Source organism: Rhinopithecus roxellana, chromosome 19 (genome assembly GCF_007565055.1).
Source record: "Rhinopithecus roxellana isolate Shanxi Qingling chromosome 19, ASM756505v1, whole genome shotgun sequence".
Classification (NCBI taxonomy): domain Eukaryota; kingdom Metazoa; phylum Chordata; class Mammalia; order Primates; family Cercopithecidae; genus Rhinopithecus; species Rhinopithecus roxellana.
The window spans coordinates 47,913,043-47,930,917 of NC_044567.1; the positions used below are offsets into that span (position 1 = coordinate 47,913,043).

Genomic DNA, 17,875 nt, shown 5'->3' on the forward strand with positions numbered 1-17,875 from the left:
TCTTACCCACCGTCGTGGTATTCCACACAGCATTGCCTCTGACCAAGGCACTCACTTTACGGCTAAAGAAGTGTGGCAGTGGGCTCATGCTCATGGAATTCACGGTTTTGTGTTTTTGTTGTTGTTGGTGGTGGTGGTGGTGGTGGTTTTTTTTGAGACGGAGTCTCGCTCTGTCACTAGGCTGGAGTGCAGTGGCGCGATCTCAGCTCACTACAACTTCCGCCTCCTGGGTTCAAGCGATTCTCCTGCCTCAGCCTCCCAAGTACCTGGGACTACATGCGTGTGCCACCATGCCCAGCTAATTTTTGTATTTTTAGTGGTGATGGAATTTCACCATGTTGGCCAGGATGGTCTCGATCTGTTGACCTTGTATCCACCCACCTCGGCCTCCCAAAGTGCTGGGATTACAGGTGTGAGCCAGTGTGCCTGGCCACACTGGTCTTACCATGTTCCCCACTGTCCTGAAGCAGCTGGATTGATAAAACAGTGGAATGGCCTTTTGAAGTCACAATTACAACACCAACTAGATGACAGTACTTTGCAAGCCTGGGGCAAAGTTTTCCAGAAGGCTGTGTATGCTCTGAATCAGTGTCCAATATATGGTACTGTTTCTCCCATAGCCCGTATTCATGGGTCTAGGAATTACTCACCATCACCCCAGTGATCCACTAGAAAATTTTTGCTTCCCGTTCTTGCGACATTACGTTCTGCTGGCCTGGAAGTCTTAGTTCCAGAGGGAGGAAAGCTGCCACCAGCAGACACAACGACGATTCCATTAAACTGGAAGTTAAGATTGTCACCTGGACACACTTTGGGCTCCTCCTACCTTTAAGTCAACAGACTAAGAAGGGAGTTAACAGTGTTGGCTGGGGTGATTGACCCTGACTATCGAGATGAAATCAGTCTACTGCTCCACAGCGGAGGTAAAGAAGAGTGTGCATGGAGATCCATTAGGTCGTCTCTTAGTATTACCATGTATTACCATACCCTGTGATTAAGGTAAATGGGAAACTACAACAGCCCCATCCAGGCAGGATTGCAAATAACCCAGACCCAGAGGAATGAAGGTTTGGGTCACTCTACCAGGAAAAATCCACCACCTGCTGAGGTGCTTGCTGAAGGCAAAGGGAATACAGAATGGGTAGTAGAAGAAGGTAGTCATCAATACCAGCTGCAACTGCATGACCAGCTGCAGAAACCAGGACTGTAATTGTCATGATTATTTCCTTTTCCTTTTGTTAAAAATGTTTGTGCATGTATACACCTGTACTAAGAAAATATCTTCATTTTATTTCCTTTTTCTTTTATCATATGGCTTAAGATTTATTGACTTCACATCAGCATTTAAGTATTATTAACTTTTAGTATTTGGGTTGGGATAGATGTGTTTCTGGTTGTACGAAGGATAGTTGTATTATGTTAGGCGTAATTATGACCTTATTGTCTTTATTTGAAGATCATGTATGATCTCAGGAGATGTGTATGGGTTCAAGTTGACAAGGGGTGGACTTGTGATGGTTAATACTGAGTGTCAACTTGATTGGATTGAAGGATACAAAGTATTGATCCTGGGTGTGTCTGTGAGGGTTTTGCCAAAGGAGATTGACATTTGAGTCAGTGGACTGGGAAAGGCAGACCCACCCTTAATCTGGGTGGCTACCACCTAATCAGCTGCCAGTGTGGCTAGAATATAAGCAGGGAGAAAAATGTGAAAAGAGAGACGGGCGTAGCCTCCCAGCCTACATCTTCCTCCTGTGCTGGATGCTTCCTGCCCTCCAGTGTTGGACTCCAAGTTCTTCAGTTTTGGAACTTGGACTGGCTCTCCTTGCTCCTCACCCTGCAGCAGCCTATTGTGAGACCACGTGATCGTGTGAGTTAATACTTAATAAACTCCCCTTTATATAAGTATCTATTCCATTAATTCTGTCCTCTAGAGAACCCTGACTAATACAGTAGGGTGTTTTGTTTTGTTGTTTATTGGAAAAATAGAAATAAATAAAAAGCTATAAATTCAGTAGTACTCGAGTGAATTTACATTTTAATAATCACAACTGTAGCTTGCTAAGTGTTTATTGGTTATTTGTATATCTTCAGGGAATTGCTAATTTTTCCATTGAATTGTTTGTCTTTTTTTTTTTTTCTTTGAGATGGAGTCTCACTCAGTCGCCCAGGCTGGAGTGCAGTGGTGCGATCTTGGCTCACTACAAGCTCCGCCTCCCAGGTTCACGCCATTCTCCTGCCTCAGCCTCCCAGGTAGCTGGGACTACAGGCGCACGCCGCCACACCATGCAAAATTTTTTGCATTTTTAGTAGAGACGGGGTTTCACTGTGTTAGCCAGGATGGTCTCGATCTCCTGACCTCATGATCCTCCCACCTCGGCCTCCCAAAGTGCTGGGATTACAGGCATGCGCCACCACACGAATTGTTTGTCTTTTATTGATTTGTGAGGGTATATGTGTACATTTTTACTTGGTTTCGTTTTTAAACTTTATGAGTTCTTTTTACTATATAGATATTTACAATTTGCATGTAGTCACCTCAGCCTTGTTCTTTTTTGTCTCCTAGCTTTTTTGGTCAGACTTCTCTTCCCACAAGATATTAGTCATTTTATTGAGATATAATTCACATACCATAAAATTTATGTTTTTGAAGTGTAAAATTCAGTGATTTTACTACATTAACAAAGTTGTATAATCATCACCATTGTTTCTGTGCAGAACATTTTCATCTTCCCAAAAAGAAACTTGTTAGTAATCACTCCCCCCCGTTCCTCTCGCCTCACTCGCAACTAGTAATCTAGTTTTTTGTCTCTATAGATTTACTTATTCTAAACTAGACATTTCATATAAATGGAATCATTAAGCATGTGACCTTTTTGTCTGGCATGTGCCAAGATTTTTGAAGTATGCTTTTTAATATTTCTCTGGTATGTTCTAGATTTAAAAGTTTAGATTTTTATATCTTTCTGGATTTAAAAAAAAAGTATTATTCACTTATTTATTTATTTTGAGACGGAGTTTCACTCTTGTTGCCCAGGCTGGAGTGCAATGGCACGATCTCGGCTCACTGCAACCCCCACCTCCTGGATTCAAGCGATTCTCCTGCCTCAGCCTCCTGAGTAGCTGGGATGACAGGCATGCACCACCATGCCTGGCTAATTTTAATTTTGTATTTTTAGTAGAGATGGGGTTTCTCCATGTTGTTCAAGCTGGCCTCGAACTCGTGACCTCAGGTGATCCGCCTGCCTTGACCTCCCAGAGTGCCGGGATTACAGGCATGAGCTACTGGGTCCGGCTAAAAAATGTATTTTTAAAAATGTATTACAAAAAAAAATAGCTGGATGTGGTGGCAGGCGCCTACAATCCCAGCTACTCTGGAGGATGAGGCAGGGAGAATTGCTTGAACCTGGGAGGTGGAGGTTGCCGTGAGCTGAGATCCGGCCACTGCACTCCAGCCTGGGTGACAGAGCGAGACTCCATCTCAAAAAACAAAAAAATAAAAAATAAAATAATAAAATAAAATAGTATTCTCACCCTTTTCTACTCACATTCCCTCTAAGCTAGTGTTATTGGCTGGTATGTATTCTTCCACTCACATCTATTTACCCATACATTCAAATGCAAAGTACACATACATACGTAGGGTGGTGGTGGTTGTATTTTAAAATGAAATTATTTTATGCACATTACTCTGCGTCGTTATTTAAGAAAATGTTTTAGCTGTTCCTCAAAACAGTTGATAGAGATCTAACACATTCCTTTCAATATTAGGTAACATTCTGTTACACTAATGAGCCTCATTTACTCAGCCATTTTACTGAATGGGTGGATATTCAGATGTTTTCAGTTTTTTGACACTATAGGTAAGCCTTAAGTAAATATCTTGTTCGTATATTCTTGTTAACTGATGCTCTTAATTCTATAGATTAGAGTCCAAAAACTGGGGGTTCTTGTGTCAAGAACATTTGCATTTAAAATTTGTAATAGTTATTACTAGATTTACATTCCCCAGTAGTTGCAGCAGGTCACAGTTTCATCCCCACTGAATTGCCTATTTTCCTGCATTTTTATCAGGATTAGCTGTTGTTCAGTCTTTTTTTTTTTTTTTTTAGCTGTTGTTCAGTCTTTAAAATTTTTGCCACACTAATAAGGTAAGATAGTATCTCATCTCAGGTATTCCTACCTTCTCTTTCAGAGGTAAACTGTGTGATGTGATGGATATGTTAATTACCTTGATTGTGATACTTATTTTAGAATGTATAAGTTTATCAGAACATCATGTTGTACACCTTAAATATATACAATTTTTATTTTTCGATCATACCTCAATACAGCTGAAAAAATGTCATTCAGAAAGGAAGCAAACAGTACATTACAAATATGTTATAAATTTTCAAGCATAGAATGATAACAAGATTAGGAACAAGAATATGCATATAGATTAAACATTTATATCTGTGAATATTAATCCATAGATACAAATGTTGAAGGCAAGTTACAGTCTTGAAGAAAATGAAAATTATGTTGTGTACCTATAATACGAAAATAAAAAAATCACACAAAGGCATATACCTTCACTCAAGGATGTATACTCGAGTATACCTATTATTTATAGTAGCCTAAATTTGAAAACAGCCCAAATGTCCATCAGCTGGTGAATGAATAAACCAATGGTGATGCCTTGAAACCATGGAATACTATTCAGCAATAAAAAGGAACTAACTACTGACTCGGCAACATGTGTAAATCTCAAAAATATTATGCTAAGTGAAAGAAGCCAGGCTCAAGAGATGACATACTATGTGATTTCTTAAAACTTCTAGAGAAGACAAAATTCAGGACCGAAAGCAGATAAGTGGATGTCAGGAGTGGGAGTTAGGGGAGGAAATTTATTGCAAAGGAGCAGTAGGTGATTGATTGTGGTGATGATTGAAATGTTCTATGTCATGATTGTGGTTGTGGTTACATGACTATTCTGAAAGTTCGTATTTAATAAGTGATATAAAAGAAAAAAGTATTGATGACCTAAACATTAATTTTCCAAATGAGAGCACTAATTAAAATTCTCAGATACTGAGAACAAAGATAGTATCTCATTGTAATTTTTATTCTTTTTAAGGTTACTGAGGTTTGAAAACAGTTCATATGTTTCTTTGCCATTTGCATGTTTTCTTTTGCAGGTGTCTGTTGACTTCCTTTACCTATTCTTCTGTTATGTTGCTTCCAGTTCCTTATGAATTTGCAGAACTTTTTGTATATTAAGAGCAGTAATCCTACATTTTAGTCTGTAAATATTTTCCAATCACCTGTTTCTTTTGACTATTGTATCTTTTTTAAAAAAGAAATATTGGACATGTACAAAGAATGTAACAGTTCCCCATACTCCTATTAACATTTTTATATTTTGCTCGTCTTTTGAGAAATTTATATATGTGTCCACGAAAAGAGTCAAACTCTATAAAATATTTTAAGAGACTTATTCTGAACCAAATACAAGTGACACAGCCCTCAGGAGGTCCTGAGAACATGTGCCCAAAAGTGGTTGGGGTACAGCTTGGTTTGATATATTTTGGGAAGGCATGAAGCATCAATCAAATACATTTAAGAAATATATTGGTTTGGTTTAGAAAGGTGTGACAACTCAAAGTGGGGGCTTCCAGGCTATAGGTAAATTTAAACATTTTCTGGTTGACGGTTGAGTTCGTCTGAAGACTTGGGATTAATGGAAAGGAGTGTCCAGGTTAAGATAAAGGATAAAGGATTATGGAGACCAGGTTTTGTTGCGCAGAGGAATCTCTCAGCAAACTTCAGAGAGCAGGTTGTAAAATGTTTCTTACTAGACCTAAAAGGGTGCCTGGCTCTTAGTCGATTATCTCCTCGATCTGGAAAGGAAGGAAGGAAAACAAAGGGAAAAGGGGATTCTCTATAGAATGTGGGTTTTTTTCCCACAAGAGACCTTGCATGGCAATTTCAGGGTATGGCAAGAAAATGTATTTCGGGGCTAAATATTTTGTCCTTGTCTCATAATGTTATGCCAGAGTCAGATTGAAAACTAAGTTGCCGGGCGCGGTGGCTCACGCCTGTCATCCCAGCACTTTGGGAGGCCGAGACAGGCGGATCACGAGGTCAGGAGATTGAGACCATCCTGGCTAACACGGTGAAACCCCGTCTCTACTAAAAAATACAAAAAGCTAGCCGGGTGAGGTGGCGGGTGCCTGTAGTCCCAGCTACTTGGGAGGCTGAGGCAGGAGAATGGCGTAAACCCGGGAGGCGGAGCTTGCAGTGAGCTGAGATCAGGCCACTGCACTCCAGCCCGAGCGACAGAGCGAGACTCCGTCTCAAAAAAAAAAAAAAAAAAAAAGGAAAAGAAAAGTAAGTCACAATATATAGGGTCAAATAAAACCCATCTGATGAGAACTTAATGGTTTGTAGGGCATGCCTCCCTTAGACCCCTTAGGTAGGAATTTGGGCAAGTTAAAACATCAGAGCTTAGTCCTTATATGGCTTTTAAAAGTTGTGAACAAGTAATACTTCCATAAATTCTCACTTAATTACAAATCCCACTAATTTCTTTTTCTTCTTTCTCAGGGACAGCCACTGCAAAGGGTTAAATGTGTATTCTTCCAGTCTAGCTTTTACATTTTTATGACGATGGGGAGATAGACAGATAGGTATATAGTTCAGTGTTTCTCAAAGTGTGGTCTTTAGACCAGCAGCATCAGCATCACCTGGAAACTTGTGAGAAATGCCAGTTCTTAGTTTCTAACTAAATATTTAGTGTCTCACTAAAAACAGCAGTTTTTATTAAGTCCTTTCAAGTGGTTGTTAATGCACATTGAAATTTGAGAACTATTGTTCATCTAGGTCATTGTCTTTAACTGCTGTAAGGTGTTCCCCAAATTAAACATACCATTTTTTTAAAAAGAGACTAAGTCTTGCTATTATGTTGCCCAGCCTGGTCTCAAACTTCTGGGCTTATGCGATCCTCTTCCACCTCAACCTTCAGATAGCTGCAGCTATAAGCATGCGCTACTGCACCCAGCTTGAATGTACCGTATTTTAAATTCCATATTGTCAAGCATTTAAGTTACTTTTCTTTAAAAAATTAACATTAATGCAAAGGAAACAATTGGCAGAGTGAGAAGACAACCTACAGAATGGGAGAAAATATTTGCAAAGTATGTATCCAGCAGAGGATTAATATCCAGAATATACAAGGAACTCTGACATCTTGACAGCAAAAAAAAAAATCCAATTAAAAAATGGGCAAATGACCTAAATAGACATTTCTTAAAAGAAGACAGACACATGACCAACAGATACATTTTTTTAAAAAGCTCAACATCACTAGTCATCAGGGAATGCAAATCAAAACCACAGTGAGGTATCATCTCATCCTGGTTAGAATGGCTACTGTCAAAAAGACAAAAAATAGCAAGTGCTGGCAAAGGTGTGGAGATACGTGAACTCTTAAATGTGGCTAGTGGGAATGTAAACTAGTACAGCCACTATGGAGAAAAGTGAGAAGGTTCCTCAAAAAACTGCAACTAGAACTACCATGTGATCCAACAGTTCATTACTGGACATTTATCCAAAGGAAGGGACATCTGCATCCCCATGTTTATTGCAGCACTATTCACAATGGCCAAGATACGGAATCATCCTAAGTATCTAACAACAGATGAATGCATAAAGAAAATATGGTATATATACACAGTGGAGTAGTATTCAGCCATAAAAAAAGAATGAAATTCTGTATTTTGAGGCACATAGATTGAATTGGAGGACATTATATTAAGTGAAATAAACCAGGGACAGAACGTTAAACACTGCATGTTCTTGTTCGTACATGGAAGCTAAAAAAAAGTTGATCTCATAGAAGTAAAAAGTAGAACAGAATACTGCAGGCTGGGAAGAATAGGGCGCAGGAAGGGTAGGGAGCGATTTGTTAAAGGATTCAAAGTTACAACTAGATAGGAAGAGTAAGTTCTAGTGTTATATACCACTGTAAGATGACTGTAATTAACAATATGTTACACAGTTTCAAAGAACTAGGAGGAGGATGTTGAATGTTCCCAGCACAAAGAAATGATAAGAGATGATGGATATGCTAATTACCTTGATTTGATCTCTGTATATCTCTGGAAACCTTACTATGTTCTTCGTAAATATTAATACATCAAAAAATTTAAAATTAATAACAAAAGATAAAGGGCCCTGAACTCTAGTTTTAGAGCTGAATTGTATCCAGTCAGTTAGTTTCTATGTTATTTAAACATTCACTTTTAATTTGGAGCTGAAATATATTTGGAAATCCTTACTTTTAGTATGTTCATTTGTGTGTGTGTGTGTGTGTGAGGTAAACTTGGTTGGCTATTGGCAAATGTATTGGGTAGCTACTTAATAAAACATTTCCTTCCAGTGCTTCAGTTTTCTGATGCTTAGAAAATGTGTATATTTAACATAATATGCATTATCACTTTTGAAAGTAACTAATTATTCTAACAATTATTTGTGCCAAATTAATAATGTGAGTTCGAGAACTATCAGTCTTTTCTATGGCCTGGAATAATTTAAATAATAGAAATTATCCGATTAGATAGAAATCATTATAAAATCATCAAGGTTAGAAGCTGTTAAGATTTCCTTTGACTTTTGCTTATCATTAGTTTTAAAGAAAAAAAAACTGACATAATGGAAATTTTCACTGTACATCAGGAAGGAAATTCAGTGGAAAAGTAAGCTTCCTGTTCAATCTTGACCTTCAGTTTATACTTTTCTTTTTAAGTACTGCTACTGGTTTCTTAACGCTATTTCTAGAACTAGCCTATCTATTGCCTATTTAAAATAAGTCATTAATCACCTTTTATTTGAACTTCCATAAATGGATCTATGTAGGTTTTCTGTCTCTTTTTAAAATTTTGTATGCAGTAAAATACACACAAAATAAAATTTACCATCTTAGCCATTTTTAAGTATATAGTTTAGTAGCACTATCTTTCACATTGTTGTACAACTAATCTCCAAAACCTTTTCATCTTGCAAAACAAATTCTGTGTCTATTAAACAGCTCTCCTTCCTTCCCTACCCTCAACTCCTGGCAACCATCTTTTTACTTTCTGTCTCGCTGAATTTGACTACCTCATATAAGTGGACTCATACAGTATTTGTCTTTTGGACATGGGCTTATTTTACTTAGCATAATGTCCTCCAGTTCCATTCGTGTTGCCATGAAAGACGGGATTTCATTCTTTTTTTAATGGCTGAAATAGTATTCATCCATGTTGTAGCATGTCAGGATTTCCTTCTTCTTTAAGGCTGAATGATATATTCCATTATATGTGTATACCAACATTTTATTTATCTAAATTTATCTGCCAGTGGAGTTTTCGGTTGTTTCCACCTTTTGGCTATTATAAATAATGCTACTGTGAACATGGGTGTACAAATAACTTCAAGACCCTGCTTTTAATTCTTCTGAATATATATCCAGAAGTAGAATTGCTGGATCATGTCGTTATTTTATTTTTAATTTTTTGAAGAATTTCTGTCGTTTTTAAAGTCACTTTTGATGGTTTGTTCTTTGCTAGAAAATATATTTTTCAATTTTATCAGTGCAGAGTTGTATATAATACTTATATATTTTACTTGTACAATTATATAAAGGTTATATTTCCATATTCTCATGTAATTACCTTTAGTATCCATGTTTGTAACTGTTTACTCATTTCTCTTTTTCCTTGTTCATGTTTACTATTTTATTGGTCTTTAAAACCTAGGCTTTGATTTTGTTTCCTAGCATTTAAATTTTTCTGTTTCATTAATTTTAGCTTTCATTTTATTTATATTGTTATTTCTTGAGGCAATGGCTTGGTTCATCTATTTTCAGTTTTTTAAAACAAAGTATTTGTAAGGCTCTAAATTTTATTTTATTTTTTAGTTATAGGAATTTTTAATATATTCTGGTTATTCATCCCTTATGAGATATGTTATTTGCAAATATTTTCTCCCACTCTGTGGATTGTTGTTTCATCTTGATAGTGTCCTTTGTTATACAAAAGTTTTTATTTTAATGAAGTCCAGTTTATCTGTTTTTTTTTCTTTTGTTGCCTGTGCTTTTTTGGTCTCATATACAAGAAATCTTTGCCAAATGCAATGTTGGAAATTTTTTTTCCCTAAATTTTCTTTTAGGAGTTTTATAGCTTTACTGTTAAGTTTTGGTCTTTGATCTGTTTTGAGTTAATTTTTGTATGTGATGTAAGAGAAGGGTCCATCTTCATTCTTTTGCATGTGGATAATCAGTTTTCCTAGCATCATTTGTTGAAAAGACTCTCCTTTCTCCATTGAATAGTCTCAGCACCTTTGTCAAAAATTGGTCACATGTGTGAGAGTTTCTTTCTAGGCTCTCTATTCCATTGGTTTGTATGACTGTGCTTATGCTGGTACCACATTGTTTTGATTACTGTAGCTTTGTAGTAAGTTTTCAAATAAAGTGTGAGTTATCCAACTTTATTGTTTTTCAAGACAGTTTTGACTATTATGCAGTTCTTTGAGATTCCATATGAATTTTAGGATGGGTTTTTCTTTCTTTCTTTTTTTTTTTTTTTGCAAAAAATACTATTGGGATTTTGATAGGGATTGCATTGAATCTGTATATTGCTTTGGGTAATATTGTTACCTTAACAATCTAGGAATGTGGAATATCTTTCCATTTATTTATGTTTAATTTCTTTCAGCAGTGTTTTGTAGTTTTTTATTGTGTAAGTTTTTCACCTCCTTAATTCCTGTATATTTTATTTTTGATGCTATCATAAGTGGAATTGTTTTCTTAATTTCATTTTTGTATTTTTCATTGCTAATGTATAGAAATCTAGCTGATTTTTGTGTGCTGATTTTGTATTGTGACTTTGAATTTATTAGCTCTAACAGATTGTTTTTGGTGTGTATGTGTCATCTTTAGGGATTTCTACAGATATATCATCTGTGAATAGACATAATTGTGCTTCTTTTTGTCCAATTTGAATGACTTTTCCATCTTTTTCTTGCCTACTTGCTCTGTCTAGAGTTTCTAGTATTATGCCGAATAGAAGAAGAAAAAGTGGGCATCGTCATCCTGTTCCTGATCTTAGGGGAAAAACTTGCAATCTTTCACTATTGAGTATGTTGTTAGCTATTGGTTTTTACTATATGGGTTTTATGATGTTGAGGAAATTTCCTCCTATTCCTAGCTTGAGTGTTTTTTATCATAAAAGGTGTCGAACTTTGTCAAGTGGTTTCTCTGTATTGATTCAGATGATCATGTGGAATTTCTTCTTCCTTCTATTAACGTGGTGTATTACATTGATTTTTTTGTTGTTGAATCATCTTGTGCTCCTGGAGTAAGTTTCACTTGGTCGTGGTTTGTCATCCTTTTAATAGGCTGCTCATTTTGTTGAGTTTTGCATCAGTATTCCTAAGGTATATTAGCCTGTAGTTTTCTTGTAGTATTTTTGTCTGGCTTTGGTATCAGGGTAATGTTGGACCATATAACTAATGAGGAGAAGTGTTCCCTTCGCTTTTATTTTTTGGAAGTGTTTGAGAAGCATTCTTTAAATTTTGGGTAGAATCAACCAGTGAAAGCTATCTGGTCCTGGCCTTTGGGAGCTTTGTGATTACTGATTTAATCCCTTTACTAGTTATAGTTCTATTTAGATTTTCCATTTCCTCCTGAGTTAGTTTTGGTAGATTGTGTGTTTGTAGAAATTTGTCTATTTTGTCCAGGTTATCCAAATTGTTGGCATATAGTTTTACATAGTATCATCTCATAATTCTTTTTATTTATGTAAAATCAGTAGTGTCACCACTTTGTTTCTTTTTTGGGGGGAGGCGGGGGTGCGGGAATGGAGTCTTGCTCTTTCGCCCAGGCTGGAGTACAGTGACATGATCTTGGCTCACTGCAACCTCCGCCTCCTGGGTTCAAGCGATTCTCCTGCCTCAGCTTCCCTAATAGTTGGGACTACAGGCATGCACCACCATGCCTGTGTAATTTTTGTCTTCTTAGCAGAGACGGGGGTTTTACCGTGTTGGTCAGGCTGGTCTTGAACTCCTGACCTCAAGTAATTCACCTGTCCTGGCTTCCCAAAGTGCTGGGATTACAGGCATGAGCCACTGCATCTGACTGTGTCACCACTTTCATATCTGAGTTTAGTAATTTGGTGTTCTTTCTCTCTGTCTCTCTTTTATTTATTTATTTTCTTGTTAAACGATCTAGCTAGAGTTTTGTTGACTTTTTCAAAGAATGAACTTCTGGTTTTGTAATTTTTCTCCATTGTTTTTCTGTTCTCTGTTTTCTCTCTAATCTTTATTATTTTCTTTCTTCTGCTAGCTTTGGTGTAGTTTACTCTTTTTCTAGTTCCTTGAGGTGTATGGTTAGGTTATTGAATGAGAACTTTCTTATTTTTTAATGTTTACAGCTTTACATTTTTCTTTTAGCCCTGCATTCACTGCATCCTATAAGTTTTAGTATGTTGTGTTTTCATTTTCATTTGTTTCAAGTTGGTTTCTAATTTCCTTTGTGATTTTTTCCTTTGATCTGTTAACATTCACAAATTTTCACGTATTTGTGAATTTTTTAGTTTTTTATCTGCTGTTGGTTTTTCATTTCCATTATGATCAGAAAACATGGTTTGTATGATTTCAATTTCTTTAAATGTATTAAGACTTATTTTGTAGCCTAACATATGGTCTGTTTTGGAGAATGTTCCATGTACACTTGAGAAGAATATATTACGCTGGTGTTGGGTGAGTTTAGTTCTTGACTTGTTACATTTGAGCATACATGTAGGTGGAGATGTGAGATACTCATTTAGGAGAAAAGCCAAGGGAAGAAATTTGTTAATGAACTGTAAAGAGGGATTGACATCACAAGAGTAGGTAATTTTTTTTTGAGAAACAAATTTAGAGCAACAGAAGAGCCTTGAATATATTCCTATTTAGAAGGCTGAAGGTTGAATATAACCTGGTGTGTTAGAAAAGGGTGGAACAGTTTATCATAGACCAGAGCCAAGATAGTATAATATTTAGACTTTAAATATCAAAAAGAAGATATGATCAGCTGAATTCAAAGTTGAAGGCTAGGTGTGGTGGCTCACGCCTGTAATCCCAGCACTTTGGGAGGCCGAGGCAGAAGCATCACTTGAGCCCAGGAGTTCAAGACCAGCCTGGCCAACATGGTGAAATCCTGTCTCTACTGAAAATACAAAAATTAGCCAGGCATGGTGGCAGGCACCTGTAAACCCAGCTACTCTGGAGGCTGAGGCAGGAGAATCGCTTTGACCCCGGGAGGCAGAGGTTGCAATGAGCCGAGATTGTGCCTTTGCATTCCAGCCTGGGTAACAGGAAGACACCATCTTGGGGGGAAAAAAAAAGTTCAGAAAGCAGCTTGTTTGGGAAGGACTGTTTTTTGTATTCATTTAATAATTCAATAAAGAAAATAGAAAAAGCATGTTTTTTTTTTTAATTTGAGAAACATTTAAATGATGACTACTACTTAAATTATGAAATTGAAAACCACAAATATAAATTATGCATTCTTTATAGTATGAGTTTTAGAGGCTGTTAATTTGCTATAATATTAGGTAAATCTGGAATAGAAGAAACTTCATATATTATTGCTATATTTGAATTCTGTAGAAGTTATTTCTGGACAGTCTACGAAAAGCTCTTGCTGGCCATGGAGGAAGTAGGCAGCTGACAGAAAGTGCTGCAATTGCCTGTGTCAAACTGTGTAAAGCAAGTACTTACATCAATTGGGAAGATAACTCTGTCATTTTCCTACTTGTTCAGTCCATGGTGGTTGATCTTAAGGTAACATGCTTATTCTTTCTCTACTACAAACTTTAAGAAAATGAAATGAATTTTCTAGCATAAGTATTTTGTCAAAGATAATTGCTAACATTAAAGTTCTGATTCTTTGTTGATAAGTTCATAGGACTTTCTTTTGTTTTTTTCTGTGTTCATCAGCCTAAATGGACTGAGAATATGAAGAAAACACCATTTTCTTAAATGAGCATAAATATACAGACTTAGGTTTGAAATAATGTGTCTATTAGGGCCTGAAAGGAACCTATATATAGTATAGGAACAGTTGTATCAGACTGATGAACTACAGTATTGGTGCTTTGTGCTTCTTCTGGCAACTGAATTTTACTGCCATCTGTGTGGGTAATGTGTTGATGTTATTACATGTTAGTAAAGAAATACTGCATGAGTATTTAAAGGCTTTTGTTTTCTGTTGGGGTTTTTATAGAACCTGCTTTTTAATCCAAGTAAGCCATTCTCAAGAGGCAGTCAGCCTGCAGATGTGGATCTAATGATTGACTGCCTTGTTTCTTGCTTTCGTATAAGTCCTCACAACAACCAACACTTTAAGGTGAGAGCATTGGTTTTTATCTAACTATGTTTACTGATGCTGTTATCCTTTATAAACTAAAAGACTAGAGAGATTAATAGGTTTACTTTTATCGGTATTTCTCACTATTATGTATTGATGTTCATTTCAAGACCTTAAAAACTTAGTGTTTTTTTTTTTTAAAAAAAGTTCTATTTGCTGTTCTTTTTGACTTCATTTGTATTACTGAGTATTTTTCTCATAGAAATAATCTGCTTTGTTTTTCTTTTTCTATAGATCTGCCTGGCTCAGAATTCACCTTCTACATTTCACTATGTGCTGGTAAATTCACTCCATCGAATCATCACCAATGTAAGTCCAAAAGGTATTGCTAAATTACTAAAAAAAATTTTTTCTTTCTTTTCTTTGCATATTTCTTTTTAAGAAATGCACTCTTGGTTTTCAAAAAGGTTCTGAATTTAGATGTATGAAATAGGAAAATTTCTCCACAGTGATTATATTTGATAATTGATAAATTTTTGTATTTTTCATATTAAGTGTTGACCGAAGGGACCATATTAAGGAACATGGAGTTAATAAGATGCTTTGGAAAGATTTAATCTAAAATGTTTTACTCAGATCAGAAGTCCTTGAGAAAAATGCCACTGAAAATACTATTTAAAATTTTCATCCCAAAGCTTTTCAAACATGTTATTTGAATACTCTTAGCCCTTTCACAGCATTTGATACATTTACTTGCCACCTTACCATTTAAATTAATAGTATTTATGTTGTAGTCTAGTATAGCACATTGACAAAGTGATGGGACTGTATTTGATGGTACTTTTAAATCTTTTGATCCTAAATTCATTCATAGTGTAAAATTTCATTTTTCTTAAACAAAATGAAATATTAACATACTTTAAAGTAGGTATTCACAAGATACAAAAGCATGTCAGGCAAAGTAAGTGAAATCATTAAAAGGTACTTGTGAAAGCTTCAGCTCTAATGTGGAGACATTAAATAGACAGCAAAACTTTATCAGATTTGGACTGTGGATTTTAAAAATTCTGTTCTTGTAATTATGAACAACCCTATTTTGAAAGTTCTCAGGTGTTATTTTCCATTGTTCCACTTTTATCAAATGATAGATACTCACATTTATGGGTAAAATGGTCAACATTTTCCTTCCTTAAAGGAGGCTTTAATCATTGATAACTTAGTATATTTGTCCTGTTTATAATCAAATTCCATTTTAAGACTGTGCCTCTGGTGAGTTGAAAATAACTCTTCACCCTCATTTGCCCTGAATGTTGTATTTATTTAAAATAAATGCCGCCCATATTCTATCCATTCCTGCAGTGGAAAATTAACTATTGATAAAGCTATTTGGTGACGCATTTAATTTTTCTCAGCACGTGTTTAGTGAGCATTTTGGGAGGACAGTCCTTTGTTGTGCAGGATGCCTTGGGCCTTGCAGGACCTTTAACATCTCTGGCCTCATTTCATTAAATGCCAGTTGTGCTGCATCTCCCTCATCCCTAGTCATTATGAACAAATAAATATGCCTGAAGGAATGATACTTCCTCCCTTAGTTGAGTATCACTGAGTTAAATTGTAGGTAGAAGTAACATTGAATATGCTTTGTTCCAAAAGGGAAAGTTTAATGAAGATTGTAAATAAGGTATGTTTGTATTAAAAACTTAAAAAAAAATTACTGTACTTTTGTCAGCATAATGAGCCAGGGCATTGTACCTTAAAGGTTTACTTTCAAGGCCATTGAAAAAAAAGATGATTTCCACCCTGAAGTTTATGTTTAACTCAGAAATAAGACATTATTGCTTTTTTCTGCTGTGTCTCAGAACACTAAAAATATTCAAAGAGTGGATAGCTTTACAGAAGTGCTTAAAATTTGTATATAATAAACCCAAATATATACTTTTTTGATACTTTGTGGCTAGTTACTTTAATTGTGAAATATTTTTGTCTACAATTGACTATATAGAGCACTTTCAAGCATGGACTTGGCACTGCTGTAAGTGGCTGAGCTGCTCCTTTCTGGGTTCCAAGCATGCCTGGAGTGGTGCTTCATGCATGTCTCAGTGTACTTGGTGAAAGTGGCTGTGCATCCTATTCTACTCTAATGAGTACTGCATGTGTGGAGGGTGGAGTGTGTCTGTATCAGAGATCAAGTTATATGAAAATCTGTTTTTTAAAAAACTACATTGATTTTTAAATATTAAGTATCAGTAGCTTTTCAATGAAGTAACTTGAAAAGGAACATAAATATTAGTTCAAAGTATCTTTTTAAATCATGCCTTGGGTAGTGATACTTTTTTATTATAGATTGTGTAGGAAATTGTTTCTCCTTAGGATATTTTCCCCCTTGGTTTGAGGCTAATCACTATTGAATCTGAAGTACTTTTTTGGTTGAAAAGGACTATGTATAAAGTGAATATACAAATTTATGAGATTGACTATTTTAGAGTTTCATTGAAGACATTTATTATGGAAATATTTTTGTCGTGAAAAGTCACATGAAATTATTCTTAGATATTTGGACTTCTGATCTTAAATTCATTCATAGTGTAAATTTTTTTTCTAATGATTCTTGGTTCAATGTACCTCATAAGTTCTCTTCTCCCATGGTTCTTTAGCCAGTCCACACATTTTTTTTTTTTTAAAGTATCACCTTCTCAAATAAGATAAAAGTTTTACTGATGTGTATTGAGGGTTTGTGTAGAAGTAGTAAGATGTTTGGAGTTCTACTTTTGTAAAATGTACTCATACTCAGTTCATAAGTACTGAGTTTAGATCTAAAATATTCCAGTGTTTCTTCTTAGAAAATCTTAAAATATATCCACTATTTGATTCTTATTGTAATGCAGGTTCCTAGCAGTTGCTAAAATAGTAGTAGTTGTACTGTCCTCTTTTTTATTATGATGTGCCATAAGAGAGGAATTATAGTTGTAAGATCTATGTTATATAATCTTCATAGACTTCTTTTAGGTTAAATTAGATATGTAATTGGGAAATTTAAAAAGTAGTATACACACTTATGAACCAATTATCTTAGCCATCACTGGTACATGCTATAGCTGGTATATTACGTATTTGTTTTTTTCCTTATGACACTTGATCATAATTTACATATAGATCACATACTGAAAATGAGATGATTTCTTTCTACTGAGAGGTTGTAGTTGAAAGGAATTATTTCCAAGGCATTTGAAAATTATTTAAATCTCTTGAGGAATTGCCACATAATTTGTTCATATTATGTCAGGGTTGCCATTTGGCTATAAACATGGTATTTTCTTTTTTTTTTTTTTTTTTTTTTTTTTTTTTTTTTTTTTTTTTTTTTTTTTTTTTTTTATTATACTTTAAGTTCTAGGGTACATGTGCATAACGTGCAGGTTTGTTACATATGTATACTTATGCCAAAACATGGTATTTTCAAGGAAAAAAAGAGTAAGTCTACTTTAATTGACTGGTGTTCCGGAAGGA

General features: G+C 35.4%; 1 protein-coding gene across 2 annotated transcripts in view; it reads left to right on the forward strand.

Moving 5' to 3' along the window:
- The window catches only part of NF1 (neurofibromin 1), a 295,792-nt gene that overhangs the window by 100,824 nt on the left and 177,093 nt on the right, over positions 1-17,875 (forward strand). For both annotated transcript variants that reach the window (XM_030923838.1, XM_030923837.1), the window contains exons 9-11: positions 13,672-13,845; positions 14,288-14,410; positions 14,666-14,740. In XM_030923838.1, coding sequence (XP_030779698.1) covers positions 13,672-13,845; positions 14,288-14,410; positions 14,666-14,740 — 372 coding nt within the window. The remainder of the gene's footprint in view (positions 1-13,671; positions 13,846-14,287; positions 14,411-14,665; positions 14,741-17,875) is intronic.